General features: G+C 37.1%; 1 protein-coding gene across 6 annotated transcripts in view; it reads right to left on the minus strand.

Moving 5' to 3' along the window:
• Positions 1 to 22,063, minus strand: part of Ptp99A (Protein tyrosine phosphatase 99A) — a 726,502-nt gene that overhangs the window by 297,744 nt on the left and 406,695 nt on the right. For all 6 annotated transcript variants that reach the window (XM_022062028.2, XM_022062027.2, XM_022062032.2 and 3 more), the window contains one exon: positions 1,841 to 2,022. In XM_022062028.2, the coding sequence (XP_021917720.1) occupies positions 1,841 to 2,022 (182 nt within the window). The remainder of the gene's footprint in view (positions 1 to 1,840; positions 2,023 to 22,063) is intronic.

The following is a 22,063-nucleotide window of genomic DNA, read 5'->3' on the forward strand; positions in this document are numbered from 1 at the left end:
AGCACTGTACTTTTTCCGTACATTCTCCTTATATATATTTTTACGCTGAAAACATTAAGAAAGTTTAACAACAAATTAATTCTTTTTCGCATTGTAAAATACGATGGATGCATCATCTTTCGAGTGTTAGTAACAGGTTTATTTTTAACTTCTTATCCATGGCCAACAAAGTTCCTAAAAATCACGTATAATAAATGCTCTTTATTACTATAAAATTAAGGCTTTGGTTCCTTGTAGCAAAATAATTCCATGGAGAAGACGTAATTCTTTAACATCTTTGTCTAACTGAATGTCATGAATGACAAAGTAAGCTGCGTTTCTTGTGTATTCCCCATTCCAATCTCAAGAACTTCATCACAGTGTCATATACTAGTACCATCAATGACGTCATAAAGTTCAGAAACGGAGCGCGTTCATAAACTGTCTTTTACACTACGGAATTCATTAGTAGCATAACCTCTCAAGATAATAAACTACCGTCTGCTGCAGATGACGTCAGAGGGCTTCTAAAATTTTTGCCTATGCTGAGGGAAATGTTGCAAGCTATATTATTATTTCAATCTGAATAAACGCAGAATTTTAAGGGACAAGGAAATCGTGACGTTGGGTTGGTATCAGTGTTAACCACGATTCATACTTTACTTTCTTGTACTGGGATTGTGTGTAGAAATGCGTGTACCGGACACCTGTGTCAGATACAGCCAGTCATTTCACTTGAGGCAGAATCACATCTGGATACATTTCACACCTTGCATTGTCACAAACCACGTAATTCTTACAAATACATGAGGCATTTATCTTACGCTTAAATTTATATACGTGTGGAGATACGAAACTTTAGTTAAAGAAAAAATAGTCCCTTGCATTGTGATGTCTTCGTTTGCCAGTTGTTTCAGAAATAACGATGCGAACGTTATTATCCTTGTACGCTTCAGATCCAAAATCCCAAACAATGCCTTTTCTTATATACTCAATTACCAAAAGTACTTTTTGTTCATGACGTCACTGTAATATAAAACACGAAACACACGGATCGAAATTGCACATAACACCTCCAATTTTCGTTATGTTCTGAGAAGAGCGGGTTAAATGTGTAAACTGCGCATGCGTCAGTTTCGCGACTGTAAATTCAATGGTTAAATAACCATGTACAAAATGTATCTAGTAATGTAAACGTGACAGGTATGTCGTACAGAATATATGAGCGTTTGTATGCAGAGATGTCTCGTAATTTGCCAACAGGCATACAAATTCTGATACAAGCATACAGATGTAAACACACCACAAGTTCTACTGGAGAAATTAAATCCCTTAACACTGTGACAACAGACAAGTTGATTCTTAGAATATTTCTCTTGTACAAAGGACTTCTTAAGCCAATACAATTACGTTTGATGAAAATCCTTATCAAGCAAGAAGGGCTTAATAAAACTGCTGTAGTTTTGTAAGTTATACAGTGCTGAGGTTAAATGTGAATACTTCCTGCCCTACATAAGGCTTCAAAGACGCCCAACTATTATGCTCCCGGAAGTTGGTAACTGCAGTGTTTGCCGAAACTTTTGATAATTTTTAGCATCCGACGTGGCTCATCCCCGAAAGCAGAAGATATACAAACAACATAAACGTATCGCCAATGGTTTGGTAACTATACAATTTCGAAATGGAAAAAAAGAACACTGTACATATTCGTTACGACATAAAGCTATTACAGTTCTTACAATTCAACTCTATGCTTTGCCGTAAAGCCTACAGGCACTACTAAACCGTTTCAATATATCAGTGTTAAACCCACTTCCTATCACGCAATTACCTAAAAAGGGCTCATTAAGCCGTTACTTACCTTCTCGCAACGTCACCATGTAGTAAGACTCCTTGCTGGGTCTACTCCGGCCCATTGCATTTACAGCAGCCACACGGAAACTGTACACGGTGAAGGGGTAAAGCCCCGAAACCTGGTAGTTCGTTTCATTATTCTGCGTTTCGATACCGCTGTTCACTCCCCAGTCTCCGTCCTCGCCAACTCTGAAAGGCAACAACACACCAGGGTTTATTTAAAGCCACAGAATTTCCTGGCAATAATTATAAAAGCATCTGTGAAATTTAACATTCTCACAGCGGAGAGTACGAAGATGGGTATATTCTCGTTTGCAGCACCGTTGCCCCGATGATGGAGGCAGCGAAGACCTCTGAAACTTCTACCGGACTACACTGTGCTACAACCCAAAAGACAGCCACCTTCTACAAGACTACAAGGCGCAAGAATGCAGAAATCTGTCAGTTTGTCATCATGATTTATATCCAAATGGTAAAAGAGTCTTAACCCCTAACGTTCTGTTGAAGTGCGCGTGTCATTTGGGCTGAGTATCTTGCCCAAAGCACTGACCGCGCTAGTAATCTGTGCGTCTTATAGAAGGGGCAAGGAGAAGGCGTAGTACTCGGCAAAGAAATAGTTCATTTCTTTATTTCTGTAAGTACACCGTGTCGTACGGAGTGTTGAACGAGAACAGAATGATAATAGATTATTCGTAATAATAAGTACAACAATAGTTTTGTCGAACATAACTGTCTTGTGAGTTCTAGCGCCGCGTGAACATCAATTTCACCAAATAGTAAATAATAATTACGGTAATGATACTTATTGTATATGACTGTGAAATTTGGACTGTTATTATGAGGTAAAATGTTTTTAGGAACAAAGTTATGAGAAGAGATTTGTAGAAGGACAGAAAAATTACGCAGTGCGAAGACACGTCACCTACTAGTGTTGGGCTACTAACATCAAGGCAGGCGAGATTGGCAGAACACGTAGCATGCTAAATATAACAAGACTAGACACATACATAAAAATTTGATCATGAAACCTCAACATAAGAGATGAATACGCTGGTACACTTTTATGAAAGAAATATATAGGGAAATAAAGTGTGAACATTGGAGTCAGCTGGCAGAATACAGGGTCAGCAATGGGATATTAAGAAACGGTAATTATTCACCGAGTTCCAGAAAAGATGAGTAGGAATAAACTTTGTTAGATCAAAACCAGAACTATCTGTTTACTTTGAATTTTTCTCATGAGAAAAACGAATAGTATTATTTTGCTATATTCTTACCGAGTGTTACTAGTGTTCCGTATCATAATTAATCCAACATAACACGTATTTCTAGACACACTATATGACTCTTCAGACATGGTATAAGCTGACTGTACAGTCTGCACCATTATAATGTAATAAGGATAAGAGAAACAAATAGAAACTTCCATGCCACAAACTAGAAAAAAACCTGATATCTCAGTATAGATGCAACGTAAAAGAAGGCGGCCATCAGAGCAGATGAAAGCTGATAATTATTCAGAGCAGACCTCTGCTTTAATAAGACTAAGGAACATAAATTAAATATGTGGTTTCTCGTATCTCGTGGTTGAAGTCAGTGGCTGGGATAAATCTAATTAATTGAAGAAATAATGAGAGATTTTGCCTGTGTGGAGGAACTTCACTTCATACATTTAATTAGCAGAATTAATTAGCTTACAACTTCCTGGACTCAGGTGAGGAGATCATAAATACGGTCTGTGTTCCGCAAAGTTGTCAGCACTGTGCAGCTACAGTTCTGTAAATGTTTGGATGAAAACAGGATTTCTCAAACATTTTGGAATTCTGGCGATTATAAAAAATAGGTATTCAATGCACATAATGCAAATTATAGCTATCTCACATTATGACTCTTAATTCAGTAACATGAGCGAAGATGGAAATAATTAGATCCTCCATAACTATGGAACCACCATCAAGGCCAAACTTTGTCCCAGTCAGAAGACCACTATCCACAGAAATACCTAGATTATGACCTGTGAGCTTCTGCCATACCAGAAGAACGCCTACTACAATCCAATTTATGGTTAAGAAGTTTCGTATGGTGACAACATAAGAAATAAATGCATTTTGTTATTGTACTATAATTATTACATTTATTGTGATATGACTGATTATTAAGTTATGTCGAAACATTTTTAGTTGTACAGATCACAAAAAGAAATACTATGATATTTACGAGAAATGGAATGAAATTAAAATTATGTTAATGTCAGAATTAGAGCAATGCCTTAACATGTATCTGAAGAAACTGAGGAAAATAATATAAAAAATATCTCAATCAGGATATGTGGTTTTCGGGCCGAGATTCGAAACTGAACAGGTAAATAAATTGTTGTAGAGTAATGTTTAGGTCCACATTCTTAATGAAACATGAGAGAAATATTACAGAATTTCGATTTAACTGATAACAATAACAAATCTAAAAGTTGTTGACGATGGTGATGACTCATTTTAATAAAACTTTTCTTGAATATTATCCATCGTCCAGTAAAATATAAAACGTAAAACAATAAAGTTAAAGGAAATATATACATATGATGTATTATAAAGACAATAATAATCACATTTTAAAACTAACCTATGTTGTAGATGAACAGACTCCTATAAGTTTGAGTATAAGAAACAGACAAACAGAGAGACAGACAGAAATCTCTTAAATCACCTATGTAACGTAAATTATTTTACGTAACTGAGATAAATGTGTGCATGTACGAATACACATTTTGAAGATGCACTACTACAGTCTCATTAATATGAGACTTATGCTTTGAAGAACACCCCTCCGGCATTAAAAAACAATAAAAACTAACAATAATAACAATAACAAAAAACTCAGCAATGAAATATTCAACATTTTCTCTTCGTGAAACAAGAAAAAATTCCGTTCAACGTTGACTATGGCATCAAAAATGAATGAATATTTCTTGTACTGACAAATTTGACAGAAACGACGCAAGTCCTCAGACGCAGATTCATTTCTGACCCAACACTCAATGAATATGAAGCACTGGTGGAACTATTGACAGAATAAAATGTAAAATTCCGTCCCAGTTCCATAACAAATCGTGTACGAGATGTCCTTTGATTTAACCAAAGCTTCAGGGAGCAGGTGGGATAAAATTTCGACTCCTAATAACACGACCTATAATTAACTCTGTAGCTAAAACAGTTTACATTCATCAGTCAAGTCCAATCCAGCAGCAGAATGACTGGTGGGCTATCAGGTAAGGGAACTGGTGAGATTCCGTCTTCATTCCGTTCCGCTTCTAGCCGGGGTTGTCCAGTCGGAAAGACTCCAGGGGGTCATTTGTCTGTGCACTGAAGCAGCAGAATTTGACAGCATTTCGCATGGGAACATCCACAGCCGCTCCCCCCAATTCCTTCCGTATCCCCACCCTCTCGCTCCGCACTTTATAACGTCTGCTTCTTAGTTCCTGACCCATCATCGCTTCATTCACATTCTTACGCGACCCGGGGTTCGATTGGATGATGATTACGAGCGTTCCCTGTTTCAGCAGCAGCTCACCTTAACCCCCCCCCCCAAGTCAGATAACAGCGTGGACTTTGTAACAAACAATACTGTTATTGTTACGATTCTCAACTCCTCATTGTTACCAATCCTGTTTCGTGTTCCGGAGGACCGATGTTCGATTATCGACCCAGAGGACGGCCCGCCTGAGTCAAATTGTTGTTTATTCAGCACCTCCAGTCGCTTGTAACACAGTATGGATGTATTAACCCTTAGAAACTGAAGAGAGAGAACAAGAGAGAGAAAGTAGAGAAAGAGAATAAAAGCAAAGAGAAAATCTGGAGGGATGGAAGTGAGAGGGAATTTCTGGGGGCGGAGGGAGAGAGAGATCGTTTTATAGTCAAGGTTGTGTTTTCTTTGCGGTACGGACTGAATTCTTGAATATTGTTTAGAAGCGCTTCTGCTACAAATATAAATTCCTCTTATGTTTGCCGGACCGCTGGCTAGTAGTGAGTGCGCATCCGGAGGGTCGTGCAATCGACCATCTCGACACATGTTTTCCTCTGTCTTCAAGCAAATGCTGAGATGGTTCCCAAGTTCTAAGTTGCCACTGCATGCTTCTCATGCATCCCTCCCGATTTAAATTCATCAAATTTATTTTTTTTATTTAGTGTTCTGTCTGACGACAGGTCCATATGAACAGAATCCTTCCATCCTTTTCTCGGACTGGGACCTGTTCATATACGTTCTTGGCAGATGATCCAGAAGTGGTTTGCCATTGCCTTCTTCTGTGTGTGAATGGAGTAATTGTTGGGATGCCACGGAGGAAAACTCCGTGTTGCCTAGACCACGGCCTTGCCCAACACAAGTTATAAATTCGGGCACCGCCGGGAATCGAACCCGAGACCCCAGGATTACAAGGCCTACCACCCCTTTAAGTCGTCAAAATCCACCCCCCCCCCAGCCGAAACCACTAAATAACTTCAGCATTTTCTAATACACAATTCAAAATTCCGTCGTTTCTGCCATTCTGCTACAAAAAGGACGAGCGGGCATTGCCTGGAAACCTTCGTAGCTCTCAAAACAACTTTATGATCCCCCCCCCCATTTATAACAGTAGTGCCTACAGCTACCTCCCCCCACTTTCTCTTCTCTCTCTCTCTCTCTTATGCTACAAATGGATAATAACAGCAGATGACCTCTTTAAAGGACGGCGTCGCTCGTAATATCAAACGGTTTTCCACATAACGAAATAGGTATTAATACTAATAAAGGTGTAAGTAGAATAATCGCTGTGGCACCAAGTCACTAAGCGATAAGCAATCTACAACAAGATGGGGAGCGGTCCAAAACAAGCGCGCGAGAACTCCCTCGTGTTCTGCTAACGGCCCTAGTTTCAATGTCCATTCCCACCCCCACAGACAATCGCAGCTCGCCGTATCGCGTAATGAATCCCGTAGGTTGGAAACTAAAGATATATTACCCACACGAAAAACACTCCCACCGGCATCATTTCCATTATGGAACACGCCTTCAAAATAAATCTCTTTCACACACACCTGAATTAGGCCAGCCATTTAAAAGCTTTGCTTTATTTTGTCGAAATATTGTATTCTGATTTTTAAAAAGGACCAAATTTCTGTGTTATCGTATTTCCTCGATTTTAAGACACTTATTTCACATAATAAAATGTATAAAATCGCGGCGCGTCTTACATTTGATATCTAAAAATAAATTGTGTCTCTTTTTTCCTTCTTAAAAAACCTGTCACTAAATGACGTCTTAAAATCTAGAAAATACGGTACCAACTATAATACAGAACGAATTAAATTAACCTCTTCCAGTTTATAAGCGATCAGAACGTAGAACAATGTCAAATGTCTCTTACTGTCATCACTTTAAAACGTAAGTTACAGAGGGCAACAAACTAACAAAAAAAGGTGAACGAGTGTAACACGAACATAACTCATTAACTGATTAAGGGCTTGTACTTTCACATACGCTATACATCACAAACATTCATCAATGCTCTCTGAGATACTGCTCGATAAGGCCTCTTAGTCTGGGTGAATAACACTTTTCGAGTGTTAACAACAAAGGTGAGACTAACGTCTCAGACAAATAGTTAGCACTCATTGTCCTCCGTCTAAACATGTAAAATTATATTTTTATATGGGTGTTATAAATCGTCAACATTTTATGCACGGGAGAGGTGATACAGGAAGATTCTGATGCAGAAACGCATTTGAATTCAAAATGACACGGCACACCGGTTGAGGAACACAGCACTGGATAACTCTGTTTACAACATCCAAGAAATGTTCTCCGATATGAAGTTCGTGGCTTGACTACGAAACACACAGGAAATGTGTGTTTATCTCGCAGTACATTACGCGGAAATGTTACCGATGTGCAGCTCCGGGTAAAACCTCGTGTACTATATTGCAATTCGTGTTCCTCTCAGCGGTTAACAAACAACCTTACTGTGCCTGCCATACATTCATAACTTACTTACAGAAGAAACATACACTATTTTCACGACAAAATGTACAGAATTACATTAGGTATTATCATTTGCAACAAAGCCACAAATACATAAAAATTCTAAAGATGACTGACCTACAGGATTTTGCGACGTGAGGCCTTGTAGAAATTCACCGACGTTTCAGGGGTCCTTACTACCTCCATCACCAGGGCGATGACAAATTAATGACAGCAGTAAACACCTCTGAAACGTCGGTCAAACATACATATTTATACCCGTTAGATTTAATGCTGCACAACTTATTCAGTAGATAAATCGTCGTTAAACAGAATAAGAAACAAAAACAAAGGTCAGTGTCTGTGGCCTAACCGGTGTTTTGAGATCCCCATAAAGCATTTGTTAATCCGTTAGGAAAGACAAAGCGATTGTTACATCCGGTCGTATAGCTATACGCTCATTAAGGTTTCCTAATTACATACGCCCTGCCCTTAAACTTCCCTTAATGAGCGACTAGAACATTAATGAATAAAATAAAAGCCAGGCACTACGACAGCCAAATGACTGTGTGTAATTCGACCCAGTTACAAGCCGAACATTACAGTAGCCGGGACTGACTCTGTGGTACAGGCAGTTGACACGTATTCACTGGGTCAAAAAGTCCAGCTAACATTTCGAAAGACAAAACAGACTTCGGTCTTAATTTCGTGGTTCACTGGTACCTCAGATCCAATGAGATCAAACGTATCATTTGCCAGTTCCAACAAACCAAGCGCTGTTAGCCAGACAGTTGAGGCTTACGCTCGCTGCTGGCGCTAGGTTCGCTGAATCTGGCTAATTTCATTTTACCTGATCGGCCCTGCCGTATTCCAGTAAATGGAGTATCAATGAACAGCGAAAGTGATGCAGAAGATTTCTTTTTCGTTTTTAAAAGTGTTAGCCAGGCTAAATATAAACGCCCCGCCCCTGAATATTAGTTGAAGTAATTTAAGAATATCAATTATGGAGTTTTATATGCATTTTGTCCATCGTCCGGACACTAACTTTTCTGTTGTCAGCCGCGTATCCTCATGTCATTTTATTCGTTTAACAACTTTTAATTTGAAAGTTAATTATAAGTAGTCTATTTAATAATTACTATTCACACAACTTCAAGTTGCAAGACCATACTGACGAAGCTCAATTACGTATCTTACATACAGCTGATACAGATACCACCAAAAATGTGTAAAAGGATGAGTGCCTAATGCCCTAATGTTGTTAATGTTCACAAACCGGTTTAATTCTAAAGTTTTAACATTTTGTTTAATATGTTCGTTAAGCCATACATGCTTGGGCTATACACCGATAAATTATGTTTCATAGTTTACGTCCTTTTAACATCCTGCTATGTAAATAATTTCTCATCAACTTTATTAAATTTTTCATCTCGACATCAGGATAGGCCTATATTGACCTATAACTCTACTCGGTTTTGAAACATTGTTTCATATTCCATAACAGCAAACAGAAGTTTAAAAAGGTATATTAATTAAATTAAGGTCTTATGCTATCAGCTCATCCAACTAATTCTTTGTTATTTAATGATTGCTGAAAAGTTATACGATATGGTAACTGCGAATAATAAAGGAATTGGCCGTGGCATGTTTAAGGCACTATATTAACAGTTACCAATAGTTACTGAAGAAATTTGGGAAAACTTCCCTCCGTTATAGAACCCAACGTTTCAGGTTCTCACGGGGACGAATATTAAGATGGCTGTCTTCTGGGTTTTTACAGACACATCGCACTGCAACGCAAAAGACAGACATCGTTATTACCGTTTAAAAAACACAGCGCCAGATTCTACTCTGAGCCGGCTTAAACCAGTCAGGACTGGGGCGAATGCTGTTGCTGTCAGATAGTGTCTCCCGAGTGGCTTATTCCCTTGAGGTTTATCAATAAGGTTATTACAAAGACCTCTACAAATATAATTCCACCTTTGTGCAATATGTCCTACCGGTCTTATCATACCTGATTTAATTATGATGATCAGAAAAGTGAACGTAAATTATAAAATTCTTCATAACGCAATAATCTGATTTTCCCTGTAATTCTTCCTTCCGAAGTACAAATATCTTCGTATTTTTTTTCCAAATACCCTCAGTCCATATTCGTTAAAGTTCTGCAGCCACACAAAGCAATCGAATCAGAAATTTGAATTTTAAATTATATTCACACGTATCCCTACTTTCTAATATTATGTGCATTCCATTTCTTATTTCTTCTTTTTCCGTCTTCATATTGCGAAGTTCAATGACAAGTTAATACTGTACTCATCAAAGCACAAACAAAATATTTTAATTAATAATAAAAATAATTGTAACACGTATTAAAAGCAAAATATATTTCAGAAATAGCTGCTGCACTATGTACCTCAGGGGCAAGGTCTGTCTCAGGTATATAGAAGTAAATACCCTATAAAATGGTGAATAGGTGGAAAAAAAATAATAATAATAATAATCGACTAATTTACTTTAACTTGATAATTCCTGCAACGAATTCACAAGTACATACAAAACGAAGCTACCGATAAATATTCATGGCACAACGATGCAAGTACAGCTTCCGGTCGCTGAGGACTAATTCCATTCGAGCATAACCTCGTTTTCACCGTCATTCCAGGTATGAATGAGGTTACTTCTATTGGTAACTCAGAACTCTGGATGAATTGCTCAATTTCAGACTTTCTAAAAACGTTCCAGCTTCAAAATTTATCAAGTACCAGTAAATAAGTGCTCTAATTTCAATGGTTCAAGTTTTCATGAACCTTATTTTAAAACATCTACATCTCCCTGTAACCTGCGTTATAATACAACTTTAGAAATGCTAAGTTACAAGCTGATGACAGGAGTTCGACTTCCGCCTGGGCAGTTTTTTCTTCTTCGTCACAACGTTCAGACCGATTCTGGGGCCCACCCAGCCTCCTATACAATGACTGCAGGGGTTTTCACCTGGGGAGTAAAGCAGCCGAGGCGTGAAGCTAACCATTCACCTCCATCAAGTTCCGAGGTTCAAAAATTCATGGATCAGTATTTCTGTTCCCCCCGCCCACCTGCATCGCGCGTCTATTAGTTAATCACCTGCGATAACTTTGTTTTATCATGATTCCATATGATTAATCTTTAGCATATTTAACGACGCTGTTTCAACTGCAGGAGTTATTCGGGGACGAATGATACGGAAACTGAAATGTGAGCATTAAAACATCTGAAGTAGACGGCGTTGGCTTATTTAAATACATTATTCGATAATTACCTGTCAAGATTAAGAACAAATTGTAAGGACTTTGGTCAGTGCACCTTAAACTGGGCCCAAATTTGAATCGGACATATCCCCGGATTCATTACCCTACAACAACGTAATCAGTGAGCACTGAAGTATTGCAGTTACTAGTGGTAGTCCATAAAACTGGGCTTTATGACACGTCAATTGAAATTAGTAGATACTGACGTATGTTAGGTACAAGTAGACGATCGTAACTGAAGTAAAAATAGGCGATCGTCACTTATGTTATGCAGAAGTAGGCGGTCCTAACTTCCATTAGTGAAAGTAAGCGATCTTAACTTACTTAAATTGGAATTAGGCGGTTGTTACAGACCGACATGTGACTTGTGCCTATATTTTTATCTGTAAGCTTTTACTCCTTTGTCAATTACAGAAACAGTAACTCCTATAGTAAGGTAGAAGCCAGGGTAGACATGTAATAAAAGCTTTATTATACAGAGATAAATACGGGTTTAAGGTCATTTACAAAAGATAGGCCTCATATCGAAGAATTTGCGGTGTGATTAGAAAATACAAATCAGAAGGACCACTGAAGAAGAAGCCATTGCACAAATTTCTATGTGCTGTTCAATCTATTGTTTGTAGTGACTGAGGAAGATGCAAATCATTTATAATATTTGTTATGAACCCAAATATTTTCAACTCTCAGGTCATCGTCAAGAAATTCACATACTGTCCGTAAACTAAAATCCATTCTCATATCTCCTTAATTTGGTCACTTATAATATTTCGTAAAAAGTACAAATTACGAAACTTCGCCTTTATAAAAATGTCTCCATTTTCTTGATACTTCTTCCGTCTGAAGTCCAAATATTCATCTCAGCACATTGTTCTCAAACACGCTTAGATGTGAAAACGCTTTTGCGAAATGTGTAAATATAACAGGACGGAATGTTTAACAACAGGAGTTAAGACGAATGTCCTGACAAAAGCAGAGATGTCTGATGGAAAGATGGCTCTTCCTTTGCTCCACAAAGTCTTCTATAATTGGAGATGTCTGCGAGAGGACCATACATAAATCAGTCTTGGCTTAAATTGTTTTTACGAATACATTCCTCCAAAGCCACGAAACTGGATAGCTACAGGCAAAGGGGTGCATCTCTCCTTTATATTTATTCAGAGTAAGCCTGAATACTAAAGCTAAGCTTTCGGAACATTTTCTTTATGTGTGACGACTTTACGTTATTTCAACTGCTTTGAATCAAAAGTCTTTTTGTCATAAACGTAAATACATTTTATATAAAATAACATATATTAATAATACATGCCCTGTAATTGCACAGATAGTCATTTGGCGGCTTTTTACCACGGAGACTCTGCTTCAATCCTAGGAGAGTCATCGTGGGATTTACAGTGGACAAAACAGGCGATGAGTTATGAGTTACTCTAGTTATTCGGGCTTCCGCTTTAATAATTAATAATCATTATAATGATTTCTTAAATACCCCATACTAGGTTACCATGGTGATTGAGATGTGTAATAAGCTTTAAAAACACGCACACTATCAGGACACGAGTCCTTAGCTAGACTGCAACATACAACCCGACACGTGGCTTACAAAATAAAATAACTGAAAGTATTTAAGTTACACAAGGTAGCCAGAACAGCTTACAGCGCGATTAATACAATATATGTAAATCTGTAAATACCGGAAAACCTTTTAAACTATATAAGACTTGAGGTTTTCACGATGGTGCAGATAACGATGCTGTTTTTCTGGGTTTGGGCGTCATGCGGACTCGTCAGTATATGCCAACGTTTCGAAACACATACTGTCTCCATCTTCAGGACTAAAGTGGTAATGCTTCAAAGCGGAGGATTTGATATAGTGTTAGAAAAAGGAAAGGCTGAAGGAGTGGTCCAATCAGGGACGAAGTTATCTAATTTCAATTAAATACGGCGCCGAAACCCATAAGAATATCGTAAGCTTTTAAACCGATCTAAAATTTGGTATTAAGGTATTACAGACGATTAAAAACCAATGATTTAAAACGTCTTATATGCTAGCTCAAAATTGAAACAACTCTTAAGATGGGAATAATACAGCTACAATTATAGAAACTGAGAGTTTCAAATCAATTGATATATTATTTTATCATGCAAATTTTCCTAAACGCTGGAAAATCAAAATTCGAAATTATTTTAAATAATAATAATTATAATTAATGCACACAAGCCATATATGAAATAAATTGATATCAGCACCGTAGAAAGAATCTATTATGCTGTGCGAATTTTCAGTACATAAAATCCACGTGAAGATCTCGCTTAAGAGACCGTGGAAAATATTAAAACCGATATTTCCGAAACAGAGCCTGAAAAAGAAAAAATGTGTTTTAATCAGACTGGATCGGTTCTGTAACAAGGATGGTCAACATATCGATAAACATTCTGCTTACACTGAAACAGGTTAGTTTTTTGTCGGCTAAATGGCTACGAACTGCTGGCTAAAACTCTGTATCATGACCCCTGATGATAGAGGTGGAGATGGTCTCCGAAACAACGAGTGTTTGTCCACAACTAACAAGCCTTTTGCCCGAGAATATCTTATCGAGTTATTCAGTTAGTTGTCAGTTATTGAGGAGTGGTATATTTTATTCACTACAGCCTTTCTATACATCATATTTGAATTGTTTAAAAAATGGCATTGCCACAACAATTCAATTTCAGGAATAAAATAATAGATGTGCGGCTTCTTTAATGACTTATTACTTCAACATGTTATTTCCACACTGCAATTTATTTTTGTATCTATTTAGTAATGGTAAAAACTCTGATTTAAAAGAATGACATGTAATTTGACGTTATAATAAGTTTTATTATAAAAGGGATATTGAGCTAATGGTAACATTGCAATTACAATCATTACTCGGTATAACAATTACAATCATGGGGTTAGTACAATTATTTCAGAACATGATACTATTCACATTTAAACATTTAAATACGCTATGAAATGACTGAATGTTAACTGAAACTAAACATACTGTAACAGTCATAGTCAGGCTTGCTCAATGCATTTTCAGATTTTAATACTGTACACCGCATATTCACAGGAATATATTTATCCGCCTCATTCAATATTTAATCAAATTCTTATCCCGTCTCTAGGTTAAACCGACAAATAGGTGTCACAAGAAGAAGTATTTAACTTCCTTCTACTCGTGAACAAATCACTTGGAAGATCTAATTGTAGATGGGCGTCAAACTTTGCCAAGTTTACCATGTTAGCCCGGCTAACACCCCAGCCTTATAACTCCCGGATATCCACTATAAAGCTATTCTTTTGTTCATGTCCGTGATAACATAAATTAAATTATAAAACGCTGAAAACTGTCGGATTATATTAAGACAAGGCAAATCGGTTATCTTATCTCCGGTATAAGACAATGAATGATAGGGAAGACAGGTTTAAAGGAATATATCGTGTATAGCATACAAAGTTCTGAAATAAAACTTAAAGAAAACTGGTCTTAAGATGTGAACTAGACCGAATTTCCTCAAGACAGAATTTAATGGTTTGTATTTGTAAATAAGAAGTTAAATCTCCATTACAGCTGAGGCATTCTTGAGACCTTAAGTACCTATAAATTGCTTAATAAAGAATCTTTATTATGAAGTTGGTAAAAAATGTATTACTGTTTGCGTTGTTTTGTTTACAAAAAAACATCTTTTGGTAATTTTTCCTTTTTCGCATTATATTTGCCAAGGAAAATAAAGATTTTTGGATTTCACATCGAAATGGGAGGGAGAAGGTTTCTGATACCTTAGCTTCAAATACCGATCTTATTTTGCGAACAACTTCAGAAGAATATGTTTTCTTGTCCTTAAAAGAGTGTCAACTGTAGAAAAACAGAAGAAAAGTGACAGTACGAAATTGGACCATAAGAAAGAAACACCTAGAAAGTAATCTGGCCCGATGGGCCAGCGTATACATGCACGTATGTTCCGGAGACCGTCTCATAAAGACATTTATCATTGTGAAAAGGTATGACAAATAACAGGCACAAAATACGTTCACGTTTCCGCGCCATAAAGTATATTCAGCGACATGAATTTCACTGGGAATCAGGTTGAAACATTCCGAGCATTCTGATTCAACAAATTCGTAAAAATATAAGAACAATATCTAACATGCACTTGTGACTAAATTTAACAGTGACAATGTGTACACTGAGAATGTTTCAGACGAAGTTCTGCACTTCAGAATAAATAAGTAACAGACAAATGGAGAACATTACATAAAAAAGATGAGACGCTGTGGCAAAATTCACAAATAAAGTTAACATGGCTGTCCGCTGTGATGTTGCATTGTGTAGTCTGTTAGATATTAACCGATGTTCCAGGGGCACTTAATGCATCCATCTTCAGAGTGATGAAGAAGGCAGAACGTTCGTTAATATCTAACCGACTACACGGCGTAACATCTGAGAAGGCAGGCATCTTCATATCTGTAGCCGTGAGAAGCTGAAATCTTACATACATAAAAGATTTGAATAAAAATTTTATACTTGGATATTTTCGGGATTTATGAATTTTCGTAGGAGACTTTTGGCATGGATAAATAAAACAGGCCTGAACGTATTTCTATATCCATTCAAACTCATTACTTTACAAATATCACGGTAAGATATTTCTCATTACTTTAAATAAACAATACAAACGTTTCGGAGAAACAAACTGCTTCCATCTTCACGGCGTTACAACCCAGAACGCCAACATCGACGTGGCGGTAAATGTCATGGGAAATAAGAAACCTTACGAACTTCAGAAATGTTTTCTATCTGATGTGAAACATGTACCGAAATTAAAAATATCTCTCTTTACAGCAGCATAAAGTTTGCGGTTCATTACTAGAAACTAAGAACCAGAGAAATATTTAAAATAATACATGCGTTAGATTAAAGAATATTACAAGAACCAGGATGATTATCAGGTTAGCATTTAGAAGGCGAGGTCAGATCGTTACAGTTCAGTCAGAAAAGGTCAGAATGCCACTGTAAGGTGGTCAGATGGGAGATAGGAAACTTGGCAAGGTTGGAAAGCAGCGGAGTTTGCACTGAAAGTGCTTGCGAGCCAGTTTTAAAAGTACGGGGAAGAAATATTGCGGACAGTTGTACCAATTTAAGAAGCAGTAGGTGCTGTCTTTCCTTGTCAATTACGTGAACGTCAGTGAAACAACATAATTTATTTCACCATAATTATAGTGCATATTTAAATACAAAAACCCACTAATTAGAGATTAAGTACTTTCAAATAAGTAATCCACTAATTCGAACATTTTTTAAAATAATTTCTCAGTGTTTCATTTCCAGTCACAGTGACTGCGCTGTCTGAGGCGTGGACAATCGGATCATGGGTTTAAATCACGTTCAAGGCATGGATGTTTGTTCTCGTCTTTCAGTGTTGTGCTGTCTTGTTTAGGCAGAGGCCTTGTGACTTGCTGATAACTCGTCCAAAGAGTCCTAAAAAACTTCCCATGTGTGAGAGCCACTGACTGTTTCATTGCGTATAAATCACTGAATATTAACATGTACAGACACTCATAAGCGTGTTCCTCATATTACCTTGAATAAGGCTACACACTGTGACAAAATAAAGTCATTTCGACCCTGAACACCGAAGTGTCATGTTCCTCCGAAACTCAAACATTTATCTAGAATTCCACATAGCGTCACTACTCAAAAGACCTGTGTCAATATCTTCACGGTCGTGAGAACCTAAAATCTGTCGTATATTTTCTTACTTTTACAAATAACCTAACAGTATATTTTGACGGAGTTAAAAAGTCCACATGTCCTTATTTAAGGGCGGCGGATGTCAAATATCCTACTTTGTTTATTGTATAACAAACTCAGCGTAAATGAAAACAATTTGTGTGACAAATTTAAGGAGTTTAATTTCAAACATTTTAATTAATACTGACATGCAAAATCAAGACGTATACAAATGGGTTAATAAATTAAGATGGCTGTCTTCTGGGAAGTTACGCCGTTTAGTCTAGTATATATTGACTGACGTTTCAGAGGCACTTACTGCCTCCTTTGTCACGGCTCTGAAAAGTTGGTAAATATCTAACAGTCTACAAGAAGACAGCCATATTAATACCTGTCTCCGCGAGAACATGAAATCTCACCGAGTTAATAAACTGTTAGTAAAAGTTAATATTCATTTTAAATTTAATTGTATAGCCTGAAGGTAAGAGACTACTAAGACCTAGGTGTAGATCGGAGGACAATATTGTAACAGATCTTAGGAAAATCGAATTTGGGAGGTTGGATTTGATACATCTGGTTCAGGATATGGACCGAAGACGGTCTCTTATAAACACGGTAATAAACCTTTGGGTTCCAAAAAAGATAAGAAATTTCACTGCCTCTGCTTATAATTCCTCAAGAATTACTTTTCTCCAAGCAGTCACGCAGTATTTTCAGTTTCCAGTTTCAGGGCAATTTGTTAGGCCAGCAATTAAAAGTCACCTACTTTATGCAAGTACGGTCAATAGTCGATTATATCTATCGAAAAAAAAAGCTTTATAATGGATGAACATTAATTACGTAGACTATAACAATTTTATTCATGTATAAAAACTTTAATTAAAGCTATACATAACAATAACTTTTAATCAAATTTAATGTAAAGTCTGGTAAAAGTCGAGGCAAGGCAGCCTTACAACCACACAGTACACCGTTGGAACTTTTATAAGCAGCATATTTCACAGGGATATGCAAAAACTTCACTTTGACAAACATTTTTTCTTACTTGTTCTTAGATTTTCGCAGCTGGAGTTCAATGTATATACCCATGAAAAAAAGATGTAACACACTACGTTCAAAATGTATTTAAGAACATGGCTGGTATGTAACTTTTTGCCCGCAAATCCGCTATATGTTATGTGTCAGGCCACTTTTGAAACGGCCTTATTCCAGGAATAAAGCCTTTTCAAAAGCGATGCAAGATGAATATTTGTGGCCCTCATTATTAGGACGGTGATGATGGAGGCAGCAAACACCTCTGAAACGTCGGTGAACTACAAGACTATGGCGCTACAACCCAGAAGACAACCATCTTCGTACTCTTAGCTGTGAAAACCTCAAATCCTTTTTAGTAGCCGTGCTTCAGTTCATGCAGAATGATGTACATGTGTGCAGAAGACAAAGGTGTTCTTAATTAATTTTCGCCTCAAACTGAATAAGGCCCTTTTAAAAATGAAAGATTCATATTAGTCCGTTCAGAAATGTCTCTTTCTCTGTACCCAGTGTAAAGGTTCAACGAAATAATGTATTAATGATTGTAAGAAAACACTATAATCATGCTTAACTAATTACCAAGCCATGCAGACTTATGGTGGAATTATTAACCTTGGCACTATAAAGAAGTGGTTAGCTTCTCGCTTCGGCCGCTTTAACCACAGAGAAATAACCTCGATGCCTTTTGGATACGAGGTTAGATGTGCTCCAAAATCGGTTTGAAAATTGTGGAAAAGAGAAAAGTGACGGATCTTCATGTACGCGTGGAGAAATTTCATATTTTAGTGTTGCAAGAAGTAGGCCAATAGTGTTCCTGTTTCAAATGTGGGAGTCACTTGCCACTGACTCTGATACTTGTCCAGAGGCCGTGTCTCATGACTAAATCATCCAGGTAAATGTTGTGTTACTCCCTTAAAGCAGGCTCTAATGCATATCCTAATTCATAAATTTTAATAGTCCTCAACATCGGTATGCATTTGATAAACTGTTTTTAAATAAATTAAGAACATAACGTTGACCATTACCGGTAATAAAAGAAACTTAATGAGTTTATTGAAAAAAATGGAAGATACTTGTTTGAAACATATTGAGTAATGTATGATTTGAGGTTTTCGCGGCGGTGAGTATGAAGATTTCTGTCTTCTGGGTTGTTGCGCTGTGTAGTCTGGTAGATGTCCATCAACGTTTCAGAGGTCATACTGCCTCCGTCATCAGGACGATGAATCGCCCTGATGACGAAAGCAGTAGACAGAAATCTTCATATTCATCGCCCTGATGACGGAGGCAGTATGACCTCTGAAACGTTGGTTAACATCGACCAGACTACACAGCGCAATAACCCAGAAGACAGAAATCTTCATATTCACCGCTGTGAGAACCTCAAGTCTTACATAATACGTCTGTGTAACACAAAACACTCGTGCATTAGCCTTTATATTTTTGAAGTTTAATATTCCTATGTGAACACTGTAAGAGATGACGAAGCATTTAATGATAAAGTCAGATTTTATCCTCTGAAAGCCTGTTATGTCAGCCACTGAATTAACGAATGCTCCGATACACCGTGTCCCTTGTGATTAATCGTGTTTCTAAATAAACAATGTTGAATAATAGTAGTACCATATCTGTGACAGAATGAGGGCGGGGGAGAATGGAAAGAGAATAAACGAGAGAGATGCATAAACCATGCCAAGCGTGGCCACCACTTCGGCGAGTGAGAGGGGTGATGTCTGACGGGGTAGAACAGCGGGGTAAAACTTGAAGCCCGCGGGCCACATCCGGCGCGACACCACTAGTAAACAGTCCTACGAAATCATTTATTAATTTGTTACTAGTTAATAAAAGTTCATATATTTTCGTTGTTCCGAAAGATTACAAAGAAATCGTGATTCTTATTTCGTCTGCTACTTTACGCACAAGTTTCACAGGTGCTACCGACCAAAATCCTGCCGTAAAATGCACGTTTTCGTGGTAAATTTATATCACATACAAGCTGTTACAGAAGCAAATTTAAAGTAATACGTAACTGTGCAGCATTATTATACATTTAAATATCATTTATATTTGACAATACACAATAATATAAAAATGTAAGATTTGAGGTTTTCACAGCGGTGAGTCTTGATTATAAAGTTGGCTATTTTCTGGGTTGTTGCGCCGTGTAGTCCGCAGAAGTTTACCGACGTCCAATGGCTGCTTGCTGCTTCAAACGTCAAGACAATAATCTCTTATTTACAATGATAATTTGTAATTTATGAATAAATATTTTTAAAGATAATAAATGTCTGAATAACTATAGTTCATTTAAAATTATTCATTGTCAGGACTTTTCTCCATCGTCTCTTCTTTAAAACCACGACGTTTCGGAGGCTGGTTCTGTCCTGTGACAGAGACTAGCTCTATCTAAGGGACCCAATAGAGTAGATACCTTTAACCTGAAGACGGAGCCTCGATTTTAAAGAACAGACGATGGAGAAAAGTCCTGACAATGAATAATTTTAAGTGTAAACTACCGTTGTCAAAATTCTTTAGAACTGAACTATAGTTCATTATAACGAAAAATAACTATTAGTTTTCAAAAATAGTGCCAGAAGGGGCTTCCTGGTCCCTGGGTCCAACGGAAAAACAATTTTTCTTCCGAGGGAGGTTAACATTTGGACCACCCTGATGCATAGGATGTTTTCCAGAATCACTTAACGACGAGCCATGCACATCACGTTTAATGTTGCCAGCTACCGACCACCCACAGTCCAATTTTTTCCAGCACACTAATCAGGCCATCTACAGCTCAAGTCCATCACTCACACAAACTCTCTCTCTCCCCCCCTCTCTTGACGGGCGCTATCGAAAGCTATCACAAAACACTAATCACCACGAACACTGTTTTTGGGGACTGTCGAATATTGATTTCTCTCTAGGTTGTTAATATGTTGCTGTATGCCAATATGTTTTGTGGATCTGTCAGTTCCAACTGTATTCTTGTACAGATACGTTAATTGACAATTGGATTCCCACCCCCCGCACACACACCTCTCATTCATATAGGACTCTTTTTGGTGAGCAAATTTAATGCTGCGCAGGTACAATGAAAATATACAGGTTAAGACTTTGACACTTTTATTAATGACTCAACAAAAAAGTGGAAATGTATATATAATCCATGGGACAAACAAATATTTTCCAAATGCTTTCCTTATAATGTTGTCTACTCCATTGGTGCTGATGGTTATTGCAAATACAAGCATGTTATTTTAGATACATATGTACTGTATAAATAATCAAAACTCACACGTCACAAAAGATTACTTTTCCTGGTAACTACTCACAATACAGATACATTTTTAGAACAAATATGTTTCAAAACATTTGAATTCCTTAAAATAAATTTTGTATGATTAAGCATTATTATGAAAATATATAAAGTTGTATCTCATCTTCATCCGAAATATTACGATATATATACTGCTTAGAAGTATGAGTGTCTGTTAATTTCGAGTATCGCTACTATTAAGCAGCTTTTAAAAGTACTTTTAAAATCGATTAACTTACAAAGAAATAAATTACGCAAGAAATAATTCAACGTTGACGTCGATCTTTGTCTCCTGGGTTGTAACGCCGTGTGGACTTGTACATAGATACAAACGTTTCGGAGGAACAAGTTATCACCATCTTCAAGGACAGAGATGGAGACAATATGTTTATCAAACACGTTGATTTGCATCTAAGTTCTCACGGTCTTATGACCAAGAGAATCAAAATTCATGATGTGCACCGTGAGAACCTCAAACCACATAATCACCGTTGAATTTCAACGCGCCGAAATATAAAAAAACAACTGCTAAGTTTCCCATTCGTAGCGACAACAATTACTGTATATAATTATGGTATTAAACATTGAAAAACTTTGAATTTATTGTTACGTAAAATTTTCAGCGTAAACACCGATTATTTATTTCAACAGAATCAACCAGTTATTCCTTATAATGGTAAAGTTTTGTATTATTATATATTATTTAGATGAGCTTCGTCTTCTAAAGGATAACTTTTGTTTCATGTGGTTAGTACGTCTTGACGTTCCGTTCATCCTGTCTTGACATTCTCCTAAAAAGTTTGTCTGCAAATGTCTTCAGGTTGTGGACTCCTGTAATATATAGTAATTTA

Source organism: Zootermopsis nevadensis, unplaced genomic scaffold (genome assembly GCF_977971745.1).
Source record: "Zootermopsis nevadensis isolate Lab colony 2312 unplaced genomic scaffold, Znev_1.0 Znev_ptg000025l, whole genome shotgun sequence".
In the NCBI taxonomy this organism is placed as follows: Eukaryota; Metazoa; Arthropoda; class Insecta; order Blattodea; family Termopsidae; genus Zootermopsis; species Zootermopsis nevadensis.